At 32.3% G+C, this 14,507-nt stretch overlaps 1 protein-coding gene across 16 annotated transcripts in view; it reads left to right on the top strand.

Moving 5' to 3' along the window:
* LOC139809621 (FH1/FH2 domain-containing protein 3-like) overlaps positions 1-14,507 on the top strand; it is a 162,571-nt gene that overhangs the window by 134,872 nt on the left and 13,192 nt on the right. For 10 of the 16 annotated variants that reach the window (XM_071772643.1, XM_071772641.1, XM_071772639.1 and 7 more), the window contains 11 exons: positions 72-334; positions 668-799; positions 1,213-1,549; positions 2,854-3,499; positions 8,306-8,467; positions 8,966-9,148; positions 10,564-10,683; positions 11,179-11,313; positions 11,989-12,131; positions 12,650-12,917; positions 13,290-13,413. In XM_071772643.1, coding sequence (XP_071628744.1) covers positions 72-334; positions 668-799; positions 1,213-1,549; positions 2,854-3,499; positions 8,306-8,467; positions 8,966-9,148; positions 10,564-10,683; positions 11,179-11,313; positions 11,989-12,131; positions 12,650-12,917; positions 13,290-13,413 — 2,513 coding nt within the window. Of the gene's footprint in view, positions 1-71; positions 335-667; positions 800-1,212; positions 1,550-2,853; positions 3,500-6,851; positions 6,908-8,305; positions 8,468-8,965; positions 9,149-10,563; positions 10,684-11,178; positions 11,314-11,988; positions 12,132-12,649; positions 12,918-13,289; positions 13,414-14,507 lie in introns of those variants that run through there. The other 6 variants (XM_071772640.1, XM_071772646.1, XM_071772651.1 and 3 more) reach the window with 2 other exon arrangements.

Here is a 14,507-nt window from a genome sequence, read left to right as displayed (position 1 = left end):
ATATTTTTACAAACATTCTATTTTATTTGATCAAAATGTTTCTGATTCGATATTTCTGATTCACTGCGTAGGAAAACTTTACGAAATCGGAAGTCTCTGGTGGATTCTCACGAACGGCGAAAGTCTCGGAGGCATTCAACGGGTAACTCGCCCCTATCAATGTCTTTGAATGCACGGCTGAGTCCACGGCTAAATCATTCTCTGGGTGTGAGCGCGCTGAATAACACCTTAAATTCGAACCTGCCAGATGATGACGACGAATCAAGTAGTTCTCAAAGTTCCCAGGGTCATCTGGGTGAAGTCCAGCTCAACGGCAGTTATAAGGAAAATAAAGGTAATTATCTATTTTTCTTTATTATCTAAAATTTTTATCTTGCAAATTTAGACGAGCATACATCCTAAGTTTTTCATTGAAAATACAATGCACGATTAGCATAAATGCTTTATCAAATCTTTAAAAATGTCATATATAGACTGAATATGACATGATAGATTGATTACGTTGTTATAAAGTACATATCTAATTTGTCAGTGTTCTTTTTGAATCTCAATCAATTAAATGTACAAAATTATATTAACAAAAAATTTTTTTTATGACTTTTATACGCGATTATTAATAGAAGCAAAATTTAACTTACTGAAGAAAATATGGTTTCACATGTTTTAGTGGATGTTGGTGTTACACCAGCGCTAAGACGGCGAAGAGAACGCGCGGAGAGACAGAGGAGTTTCATTAGAGAGCAACAAGAGGCTACTGCAAACATGAGAGCTTCGCTTGGTCACACCGATGATCAGGAAAGTGAGTACTTATACGGATCATTTAAAATATTTTTTATTATTTACAAACATAATTTATTTTATTTCTAATTAAATCTCCGATTATCAAAAATAATATGACTTACATTCTTAACAAGATAAATAAAGGGATTAACTTTTGTGCACCGCCAACAGCGCTTGGCTCGTATTTAGTCCGTTTTACACTCTCTAAGATAAATCTTGTTATCATATAATTTTACACTTGATATATCTATTCACAAATAAATAAGCTAAAAATATGTTATACTAAATGTGTGTGCCGTTAAATCTTTCTTGAAATAGACGGACTTAATAGATCATTTGCTTCCTTACTATTCGCATTTCTTTTTAAAACGACGTGCATTGAAAAGAAATTCTATCGTTAGAATAAATACTTTTAACCTTCTGCTATTAAAGGTCAGTTCGCAACAAACAGTCTGCGATATACGAACGGTACCTCTTATGAGAGGAACGCTGATTCTCCTTCGAACAAGTTGTCCAGAACGAATAGCAGAAAAGACTTGACGCCCTTGATGAATGCCGCGAACAAGCTCGACTCGGAGGAGAAGAAGCCATGGTACGGCAAAAGTCCCAACGAAGGTGTCGAGTACAACGAGAGTAATCACACCGACGAAGACGAAGATCGTCGAGTGGTTCTACAGCTTAAGAGGGAAGGAACCGTCAAGGATCTCACTCAGAAGTTGGCAGCACAGAATCTTATACCTAGCAGTCCCGTGGAAGAGAAAGTTTCCAGGTAATTTCGGGAAAGACGCAGCCTTTATTTAAAATGCATGCTGCTCGATTGATTTATCCTCTGCATCTCGCTTCTATATTCGCTTCTGTATTTACGAAACTTTAGAATGCAAACTTTTTATTAACCGACATTATAAGAAGACATAAAAAAGTCTCGAAATTAATCAAATTCTAAAAAATTATTAATAAGAAAATAAGAACGAAATTAATAAAAGATAAAACGCGTATAAACAAGTATAAGTTTTTTTTATTAATATATAAATTACCTTCATCGTTATTTGGGTATATCATTCATTCCAAACATAATTAATTGTTAGCACACTTAGTTATTAACAATTTAATTGTCTGTATTTTACTAAAAAAAAACTTTCTTTATTAAACGTGAAATATAAATTATATAAATATAAATGTGTTTGAACACAAAAATTGGTTCAAATTTTATGACAAGTTAAAGTGAAAAATAACATATTAGGATAGTGTGTGATATTGACAATAGCAATGATACTCGAAGGCTGAAGAAGTCTGAACTTTGTACTTTATTGTTAGTCGGAAATTCTACCGAGTTAATTTTATACGGAATATTGCGAGAATAGAGCGTTTAATATAGTTACTTCTTTGTTGGATACGAAACTTTTAACAAATTGATAAATAACTTTACGCGTTTTGACTTTTGTCATAAAACAGTCTTTAAAAATACCTTAAAATGAATAATTGATAAATCATATTACTGCAAGGTGCATAGTGCATACTACTTTACATATTATAATGTGACATTAATAATTAAATTTATTACAGGCAAAATAAATTAGAATATTTTTGAAAAAATGGAATTATATAACAATATCTACACTATACACACACACACATACACACACACACACACACACACACACACACACATTTAACTTCAATAATTTCACCGTGATAATTTGTCCAAATAATTTCCATTTTTGGATTTTACAAATACATAAAAGTTTATAATGTCAAAATTGTCAGAATTCAATATAGAGATTGTTTTTGTTTAACATTAAAATTTAAAGCCACGATAATTATATTGGCTTTAATTCGTACATATAACATGTAATTAATGTAATTAAAGTAATTTAGTAACTCAACAATACAACAATTAAATCGGTAAATGTATCAATGTTATTCGATTTTAATAGCTCATCTAAATGTAACTTTTTCTTTCTATTTTATGTTGTAATATATACTGTCAGCGTTGATTACATAAAATAATAATATTAACAATTATAATAATATTAGCATATGTATAATTTTAGCAATTTTTACGCATGTCTTTAGGATAGGAGATATGAGCGGATTAATCTCAAAGGCAAAGGAAGGTTTAGCGAAGTCAAAGTCAAAGGCGGATGTACTGAAGTCGCCAACCGGCGATAATCTGCCCAAATTGCAAGAAACGAAAAAGTCTGAGAACGAGCTGCACTGGGAGGAACTGGTAAAAAAACTGAAGAGACCATTGGCGCTTTGCGACTTGGATTTCACCGATCTGAATTCCGAGGATGAGATCGACGTGTTGGGATCAGCTAACGTGACGAATGGTGTGCCACCACCGCCACCGCCGATGGCACCACCGATGGCACCGTCAAATGGAGACGCTTTGGCACCTCCACCACCGCCGCTGGGGGCGAGATTGCCACCGCCTCTTCCTCAGGGTCCGCCGCTGCCGTTCGGTGTCAGCTTGAAGATGTCGAGGCCGCTGCCGCTAGCTAACGAGACCAGCAACACTCCGAAGAGCCCGCCGTCGTTGCTCGCGAAGAAAAGCAAGAAGACGGTGAAACTGTTCTGGAAGGAGGTACGAGACGATCCTAACATTCTTGCGCGACTCGACAAACACAAGATGATCTGGGACGAACTGATGCCCGTGGCCGTTGACACTCAGAAGCTCGAGCATCTTTTCGAGAGTCGCGCTAAGGATCTCATCACCAAGGTGAGTGGTCTTCACGTACGACTTCTTTTACGCAGATCGTGTCGTTTTCGTTATACGAGTGCAACGAACCGCGAATTTCACCGTTTCGAACGGATGGCTGGCTGAAGGAAACGGCATAAAGAGCGATGCTCGTTTAAACGAGATCTATCCTCGGCTGCTTCTCGCAATGTATACCTACATTTTGCAGTTTTCTGTAATACGATATTCTCCAAAATTTTTAACGAGATGAAAATAGAAGCCATATCTCGCTACGTTATAAGTTTATTTTTACTATGTTCTCTTTATACAAGCTTTACTGATCGCGTCCAGATAATAATGGCGTTTCCATCTAGGTAGACTAGTTTGAAAAGAAATTCTCAAAGAAAGACTGATGACATTTAATGACATATTAGGAAATTATTATTTGTAGTTTTCAATCCATTTTTTATTTAGCTTTGTATTAATTTGTTTGTATAGTACTAGTCATTTTGTAAATCGTTAATTTTGTACAAAAAGCAAATATTCGATTTTGATTTATGCAAGATTGTTACAAGACCTTTTCACGGAACTAAAATTCCAATATACACAAAGCATATACCTCGTCTAATCTTGTGTACATAAACGCTGCTGTTGATCCAGTAGGTTGGGGTTGCTACACGTTTAAAGGGGATAACATCTTTCTATCGCGTCTGTTTGACGCTTATAGGTTTAATAGTGTTCAAAATAAGAAGAAATTACCGTTTATTTATAATTAATAATGTGAAATTGTAAATTGATATAGTTATGTGATAACAAAATCTAATTTATTTTTATTTTTTGTATTGGTCGTATCGATTTAAAAAGACTAGTTACATAACTTTCTAATTACAATTATTTTTTAGGAAAGTAAAATTTGATATTACTTTTAATATTAATCAACGATAAATATTATTTTATTTTTACAATATTAGAGGTAAAGCTTATTTCTCATATTCTAATATGTTAATATTTATTTTTATAAATCTGTGACCGAACTAATCAAATACCGCTATTTATTTGATCAGTTCTGGATCATAGTCGTTTCGACATACGATTTAGTAATGATTTCTCCATGACGGATAATGGATGAAACTTGATAGTATTAATAAACAATTTTTCTATTATTATTTCTTTTATATAAATGTTTTTATGAATTGATCTTATTTTAAATTACATTTTTTGTTGTGTTCAAGCAGCATTAAACAATATTTTTGGTCTTAAATTTGAAAAATATAGATTTTTGAAATAGGTGTTATTTTAAAGATAGTAGTTCAAGTATTCCTTTTTCACTGAAACTCTATGGATCTCAAGCTTATAATTATATTAATCAGATTACCAAAGATTTGGATCTTAAACTTATTACGTTAATCAAATAAGTGCTACAGATATCAAAGAAAATAGCGCTTGAGATGTACATGAATATATAATACACTAGCTTTCATCTATCTTATCATAGTATTGTTATTATAAATTATGCTCTACATATTTTAATTATACAGCAGTTGTTGAAGTTTTATTTCTATTCTATTATTTCTATAAAAGTAATCGCAATCATGTGGGCTTTAAAAAAGACGAGATCATCTTAGCTTATTCACTCACGATTTATTTTGTATACTTTTCAACTGTAAGAAATTAAAGAAGGAAATTAATTGGAACAAATATTTTAGAAATGTAAACAACTTTTGGAACGTTATATAATAACATTTACATAAACTAATATAAACATAAAGTAATAATATCGATTTTCGCAAGATTTTTCTGTCTTCTCTTGTGATTAAATTTATATAATTATTAAAATGAGCAATTTAATCTTGTTATACAATATATTTTTAATTTATAGCTTCATTTCAACTACTTTTTAATACATAGGATTTTATTAAAACTAAAGTGTATTCAATCATTTTATAGCAATTTTAAGAGAAACGATAAAATATCTATATGTGATAGAAGAATTAATATACGTTATTATATACATAATTTACAAAACGATTTTACACATACACGTACGCGCGCGTGCGCGCTAGAAAATAACAAAAATTTCTCACTGGCATTGTGCCGAAGCATTGCAATCGAGTAGAGAATATCGTCGTTAATTACCGCAGTAATTACACGGCGCGGGTATATTGGTTTCCTCTCACCTGTATTTCGCGTCTGTGTATACAACTAAATCGCAGCAAGAGGTATGGCAGAGAGACTGCGACTGGGTTGCGCGTATTTTTCAAGCGTTACTGAAAGCTGCCGCATTATTTCTCCGTTCCGGTTGTTTCCGACACCGGCTCTTTCTCGCCCTTTGAACCCGCTTAGCACACCGATAATTACAGTCGACCTACGCTCATAAAAAGCAATGAAAAAGTGGCCGCGTGCCAAGAAAATCGCGAATCCGTTGGCGACGAAATAAAAATGTAAACGGAACATGAGGTATAAAAGGAAAACTCGTCTTCGACGCAAATAGTGACGTTGTGTACAGTTGCTTGCACTTGTTCCATAAGGTCGTAAATCAGGATGAATGCCACATGTTCAGAACTAATAAGAAGAAAAGTCGGAAAAATCGGTGCACAAAGTGCGCCAAAAAGATAATAATCATCGTAAAAAGTAACAAGATATCAACTTAAGAAATTATGATGTAATATTGAAAATTTTGTTGAACTTGTTATGATTTAATCTTATGAATTAATTACTATTGCTTTTTTGTTATTTATTTTTTACTCTTGCTTTAAAATTAAATCGATGTCCTGATTTAATTCTTGGCCTTTTCTTATTGTTAGAGAAACGAAAATAAGTGATGTTATAAGTGTTGACTCTTTTTGTTATTAAGTCATTCTACAATTCTTATTTCATACATAACTTATAGATAAATTTTATTTTTAATATGACTTTATGCCTCCAATATTATTTTAAAAATATGAACAGCAAGAAGAATTAAAGAATATTTCAAATTTTTATCTTTCTTTCTGCATAAAAACGATGCCACAATTTTGCTTGTACTAGCGTCTATATGAATGCACCGATATATTAATTTCTTATTATATTACATATTTTCAAAAATATATTTATATCAACCCTACATTTTCATAAAGAAAAATGTGAAATAAGAAACTTATAAGCAAACTTTGATTCGTATTGACTTTCACTCAAGCTTTGTGCTCCGCCACGAATGTATGTAATTATCGAATAAGCGCTGTACAATAACGTCGGCTAATTTAATAATGTGGCTAACCGTTTCGCGTGAGGATAACGGTTATGATAACGATCATGAATAGCGATTACGACGACGCGGCGGATAATAGTAGGGGTGGTGGTAGTGATGGTTTATTGCAATACGACTAATTTTCTTCTTATATTCTTGGCAATGTTGTTGGTGCTCGCACGAAAAAAAAATGAACGAAATGGCATGCTGGAATTTTACAGGAGGTGAGTCTTAATTCCTTAACTTTCGGCGTGGTTTTGTTGTTCGTTAATATGAATGCATGCATTCGGAACGATGCATTTTCTCACGAGTGCTGGTGCGATTAATCTCATGCTGATAATGCACAATTAATAGATACTTTGCAGAAGATATTTCTTTTTTTAAAAGACCGCTACATTGTAAATCGTTATAAATCTTATTTATGTTTGTTATTTTCTACCGTAATTGGTTAATTTGTTGGGGATTATTAGTAAGAGATGTTGCTTCTAACGTTCTGACAATAGTGTAATCGTATTGATAACTACAATCTTCGCCATCGTTTTACTATTACCTATATCGACTTTTAGTAAGGCATATAAAGCATTTTGTGGACTTGCAAGTTTTATGTTGTTTGCTCCGTTTCAAAAACCCTATGCACAAGAGATTTTTATCCTGTATCTTCCAATTCTTACGTGATTTTCATTAAACTGATTTATAATTTAAAAAGTTAAATATCCATATATTAAAGTAACACGTTCTCAGTCTAACATCTATCTCGTTCAATATAAATTTATGTTCTAAAAATTATTTTATAAAACATTTTATTTTCTGGCATACTTTTATTTGAGATATTATTTCAAATTCTCTCCTATATATTATGATACTTTTTTGCTATTTTTATTTACATTTAGTCTACATAAACGTTTACATAAAAAATTGATTTGTATTGGACATTATGCGGATATATATTTTTTGTAATATTTTTGAAAGAAGTGGAAAGTAGGTTGAGTTTATGAAGGATAGTTTTATGATCTTATATATTGCGTGATAGCTGTTGCATCTATTGGACATTGTTTGGTGAACCGTCATCTGCAGTCAGATAATTTTGATAGAGAACGTCTAATCGTCGTCCATATACGTACAGTGGATTAAAAAAGTATTTGCACACCCAGTTTTCTTACAATAACTTTATTTGAAGGAATAATACATAAGTATGAATTGTGTCCATAAGTATATAATTTATTACATACAGTATATGTAATAAGTTACTTATGGACACAATTATAAATTATGTATTATTCTTTTGAATAAAGTTATTGTAAGAAAACTACGTGTGCAAATACTTTTTTGATCCACTGCATATGTCTCCACTTGCAATCAAAAGAATGGCTACATTTATTCCATTCTAGTGACGTTTTCAATATATCCTACTACTATGTTTTCACGAAATTGTGTGATATGGTCGAATGTTTTGTAACTTTTGGTGTGTTTTTATAGCGGAGTATTTGTTGCACGGTAAAAAATACTAATCGTACCGTAATAACTTCAAGTGCTACGAAGTAATAACGATGAGAGTGTCGAGGTTGTATATCGCGCGCAAATGTTTCGATATAACTGAAAATTTTTCGTTTGTTGTTGGCAAGCAGAAGCAGCAGGAGATGAACAAGAACAAGGAGATTATCGTGCTGAATCATAAAAGATCGAACGCTATCAACATTGGTATGACGAAACTGCCGCCTCCGAGATCCATCAAAACTGCGATTTTAAAAATGGATGCTACTATTATGAACAGAGAGGGTATCGAGGTGAGAATATAGCATATTTTTACATTTTTTTACCTTTGTATTTCTATTTTTCAATAAAATTTATGAAAATGCTCAAAAATAAAAAATTAAAAAATATTTCTTATATTTTTGTACGCAATATAGATTCTGGGAAAAAATACGAGCATATACAGTGTGTTTCGATACTTTTGATATAATTCCATTTTGATAAAATGGAAATAAAAAATTATTACAATAATTAATTATTATTATTTTTTACTATTTGTTTATTTGAAAATTTTTCTACTTAATGTATATTTTTAATCAATTTTTTAACTTTTATTCGTATAAATCATATCGATTCCGCTTTAATTTACTGGTTGATAAAAATTTTCTAAATTTCTGTTGACTGTCAATCCTGAGGTTTATTTGAAAAACCCTCATATATTCTAGTTTCCAAGTTTATTCTAATTTCTCTAATTTCGAATTGACTTCTTTTCTTCGTTCGTTTCCCTCCTTGTCCCGAAATCATCCCAACAGAAACTTCTGACGATGCTACCCACTAAAGAAGAAAAGTCCAGGATACAAGAGGCGCAGGCCGCCAATCCTGACCTTCCTTTAGGATCGGCCGAACAGTTCCTTCTGACTTTGACCTCCATCTCAGAACTACCAGCAAGGCTGAAGCTGTGGGCATTTAAACTAGACTTCGAAAACTCTGAAAAAGTAAGTCTTAATATTACATTATGTATCTTTCAATAAATACACAATTTAACAGTAAAGTTTTCTATATCCTAATTTTGAATCAATTTTGTACATAAATTATTTTCGATAACAGAATTTAATACTCCACTGTCGATAATTTCATAATCAAGCATCTCTTAAATGAAATAATATGTTATTATTTATTGATTATTTGATCAAGAAAAATGCGTACATTTGATCGAATTTTAATTAACAATAATACGGTAAGAAATATCAACTTATCAATAGAAGTAACATTTATAACTTTAACTTTTTTTAAAATTGAGTAGAATAGACTATAAATTCTTTTTTTTTATTTCCTCTCCAAATAAAACTTAATTTATTAAAAGAAACACACTTGCGCGAATATAATATCCTAGACATATAACTGTATTGTACATATTTTGATTTGAAGTAAATGTCGTCTCGCGAGTTGGATATTACTAATATAATAATATTAAATTGGCTCCTTATATTTCTTTTCTGTTTCGTTCTTTTTGACTTCGCGCGCGAATTTCATTGCGAGTATCAAGTCGACGAAAAGGAATGTTAGCAATGTAAGAGAGGAAGTCAGCAGGTAGAAGAGCGTTCTCGGCGCATTTCTTCGACGACAAAATGGCAAATTCCGATATTGTCCCCGAACTAAGAGAGGTCACCCAACGACCTAACTTCCTTGGCATCGCTCGACTGTAGCTGAAGCGCGAAATAGTTCGCGCCGGGAAATCCGAATCTTTTTATATCCACTTGTATGATCGGAATGTGAGATACACTATTTTTCAATCAAATCAATTAATTCAGAAATGCATACAAAAATTGATAAAAAGTTAAAAGAAAGAAGAATTTTTGGATCAGAATTATTACAGAGATAAATCACGAAAATGGCAAACGTTGAATTTAAAATTGAAATAATTAAACTATACTTTCGCTATTTCACTTTTATGCTTACACTGAGAGAAAAATCCAAGTTGTTTGAAAATTAACAAACGGACAATCCGACACTTTCTTAAAAAGCCGATCAATTATCAATGACATCCGGCTATCTTGATTGGACATTATTCTAATCTTGATCGGCTTTTCATGATTCCGATTAAAAATATCGGATTATCCATTTATTAATTTTTGAACGACCTGGGTTTTTCTCTCAGTGTATGAATTATATGGATTAAATACATAGATTATTATTTTTTTCCATGAAACATACGTGTTGCAAAAATTTGAATAAAAATAATTTTCTTTTTTTTTCGTTTCTGGTTAAAATACAATAATAATTAATCCACGAGATAACGATCTCTTCAAACCGCAATGCAACAATGAGACGCGTGGTTATGAAAATCGATACAATTACGAGAAATCGCGAGATGAGGAAATAAATGCGGGGCGGTTTTTGTGATTTCCAGGAAATCGCGGATCCTTTGATGGATTTGAAACAGGGTATGGAGACCTTGCGAATGAATAAAACGTTCCGTGGGATTCTGAGCACGCTTCTTTCGATCGGGATATTCCTCAACGGAAATGAGGTGGGTATTGAATGCCAGCCAAATGATATCCACTTAATCCGTCTGTCTCGCAACACGGCGAGAGATCGTATAATAGCGGTCCGAAATTTGACGATAATTTAGTTCTAACTGCTGGTTGAGCAGGATGCTTTTCATGCCACTTGGCTGGCTGCCGACACACTTTTCCGAAAACAATCTCCGGTTTAATACGGAGTTTTGCTGCAATCACGGCCCGCTATTTATCCTCGGAACAGCGCCGGAATTTTTGAAAGTTTTGACGGAATATCCACTATATTAAAAAAGTTCGAATGTATTTTCCGGCAGCTAGACTTGCATCAAATTAATTTCCAAGCGACGCAGTTATTTCATAGAAATTTCTATTGTAATATATAATATATGTTTGTATAATGTAAATACATAAATAAATCTAAATATTTACAAACGTCAAAATGAGACGCGTGATTTTCACGACGGATGCGTATATTGTCACGATGTGAAGGTTTCATCCTTTTTCAGGTGAAGGGCTTTCAACTAGAATACCTCGTCAAAGTACCTGAAGTGAAGGATACGGTTCACAAGCACTCGCTGCTTCATCATCTTTGCCACATGGTGATGGAAAAGTTTCCGGATTCTACAGACCTCTATTCCGAGGTGAGAGTCAGTTAATACGATCAAAAGTCGAGAAAACTTTACTCTTCGTCATGATATCGTGGTAATACTATTGTGTATTTGTGAAATTGAAACTAAATTTATTTGCTTGTGTCTCCATAACTTTTTCATTGGAATTTTATTCTTTCCCATCGCCTACGTCACATCAGTATAATTTGGAATCTATGTAGACTAAATTATTTTTGGAATTCTTTTACTATTGATTTTGATTTATTTTATCAATGCAGACAATGATACCTTTGATTGTACTGTGTGCGTTTTTTCAATGAGTATTTTTTTCTCCATACTTATTGATGATAATTTTTTAGTAGATAATAACTCTCAAAGATTAATGACATAGCTTTGAAAAGAAAAAATAGATCAGAAGATATAAAATTAATTAAAGAAAATTCCAAGATAGAAAATAGAAATAAAATAGAAACAATTGCAAACAGTTGCATATTTTGCATAATTTACATGAATATTATAATCCTATAAACACACGACACCTTTTATAAGTAAATAAAGTTGTTTTTAAAAAGATAATATAAAAGGATAAAGCAAAGAAAGAAAGTTACTTTTGTATCTCTCTCAGATAAATTATTAAACTCCTCGTACATTTCCTTGAAGACAATTGGAATAGCTTCCTCGGCACCGCCAACGCGGTTCTGCTTTCAGATTGGCGCGGTAACGAGAGCCTCGAAAATCGATTTCGACGAGCTGGCGGCGAACATCGCGAAACTCGAGAACGAGTGCAAAGCGTCTTGGGACCATCTCAAGCTCATTGCGAAGCACGATGGTTCTACGATGATGAAGGTCAAGTGAGTATAATTCCCGCTGAGTTTCTCAGCCCCCGAACCAATTTCCGAGATTCTCTCTCTCTCTCTCTATCCCCCTCTTCCCCCTATCTCTCTCTCTCATTCTGCCCCTTTCTGCGAGTCTTCCTGAGTGTTCGCGTTTAAGAAGTCCCGAGTGGCTTCGATAAATTCGGGATAGAGTTTTTTTCCGGTGAAACTGGCTGCCGTCCAAGTGGAGCTTCCATTAATTACCGAATGGACATTTTCTCCTCCCTCGAGTCTTTCTTTTTCCATCCGTTCTTTCTGCCGACAATCATTCGCACTGCACCTTACATTCTGCCATAGATCTATCTTTTTATTTTTTGTATCATTTTTAATTAATTTTTATCTTTTAATCACACATATACACACACATTTCTAGTTTATATTTTATTTTATAATTGAGGGAATTTATTAGAATTATTAAAAGTTTTACATGTTCCACAATTACTCGCTGAAATATATTTTTTTGAAAAATACATCGTTCTGTTTTTATATCGCAGAATGTCTGATTTCCTTGCCGATTGCGCCGAAAGGATAATCGTCTTAGACATCGTGCACAGACGTATCATAAACCGTTTCCGCAAATTCATTCTGTGGCTCGGTATACCATTGCATAGGGTACAAGACACAAAGCCAAACGAGTTTTGTAGGATTGTGTCCGAATTTGCTCTGGAGTACAGGACCACCAGGGAACGAGTGATACAGCAGCTCGAGAAGAAAGCCAATCATCGAGAACGCAATAAGACCAGAGGAAAGATGATAACAGAGGTAAACTATTTTCGTTTTGTATCTTTCGTTGAAAATATCATAACAAAATTCATGAACTATACTTATATCGGATTATATTAGTCACCATTTATTGGTATTAATAGCAGTATCAATATTAATTAGATTAGAATAAAGTGTTAACTAAATTTTTTCTCTTACGGTTTTTATATTTGCAATTTTGTGATATAAATATAAGTACTATGAAAAATTATTTTTTTAATATTGTGTTTTTATATATATATATATATATATATATATATTCGGATAAAGCTATTTAAATTATTTTTGCTTTTATGGTATATTACTCTTATAAGATTTTGCGCGCAACTTTCGCAAGTTTACTGTAAAATCTTGATGTTGTTCTTATTACAGGTCGGCAAGTTTCGTACAAAAGAGGATCGAGCGGACGCGGAACTCAGACAACTACTTGGCAGTGACATTTCAGACGTCGAGAGTATCCATGGCACTTTACCATGGAGAAGACAGAAGAAAGACGGTAAGTTTTAATCTTTTTCCTAGATCTTGCTTCTTCCCATTTTAGCGCACTATATTTTTATATTAGTTTATTTCTCGCGTAAAGAATTTTGCCTAATAAATATGCAGTAAATAATATCTTTTATTCTATATTTCACACAATTAATAACACAATTAATAACGATAAGTAATTTAAATTGAAAATTATTTGAAATGCAGAATGTTGCACAATGTTTCATGTTTTCTGAAATATTTAGCAATCCATTATGCTCCATTACACAACATAATATAATAAACGCAATAGTATAGAGACAAAATTATTTCGACTTATTTCTATATATTACAAATACAAATAATTTGGACGATTTATAATACATCAATTTCTTTCTTAACAACAATTGATTTAAATAATGTGCCATTTATACGCATTACATTTTCCTGCTTTACAGATTGTTTGATTTCCATGGAATAAATTGCAGAAATTTTACTTTTTTAATAAAGTCTTTATATTGTTATTAAATTTTTTGCCATTAAAAATAGTTTTTCAGTTAGTTTCCCAATTTTATTGTAATGTACATTTAATTTGAATTTTTATTGGCAATATATTTCAATGAAAGTATTCCGCATGATATACAGTTATGTGCAAAATAATAGCACCGGCTGAAAAAAATGAAGAAAATTCTTTTTTACAAAATTTCATTTTTTCATTGTTACCTTTTTGTAATAATGAGATGAGATGTTTCTATTAATTGATTTATGTTACAAAATAAAATAAAATAATTTTTAGTTGATTAATTTTAAATATAGAATTTTCTTCGTTTTTTTAGCCGGTGCTATTATTTTGCACATAACTGTACAACTAGAAAAAAATGCATGATTTCTTGGAACATTATATGCATAAATATATATGTATGTACAAAATTATAATACAAATATTATGTACAAAATATACATATATGTATTAATGTGTATTCATGAATCAAGTAAGAAATACAAGTTAAATGTTCTCATTTTCGCGATAGGAATGAGATTTTATCACACACACATATATCGTGAACGATCACGACATGACTGCCGTTTTCTAGCCCCTATTTAGCTTCGCTTTTAACTCGCGCG

The sequence above is a fragment of the Temnothorax longispinosus genome, chromosome 3, assembly GCF_030848805.1.
Source record: "Temnothorax longispinosus isolate EJ_2023e chromosome 3, Tlon_JGU_v1, whole genome shotgun sequence".
Taxonomy (NCBI): domain Eukaryota; kingdom Metazoa; phylum Arthropoda; class Insecta; order Hymenoptera; family Formicidae; genus Temnothorax; species Temnothorax longispinosus.
This window is presented reverse-complemented; position numbering and strand designations above follow the sequence as displayed.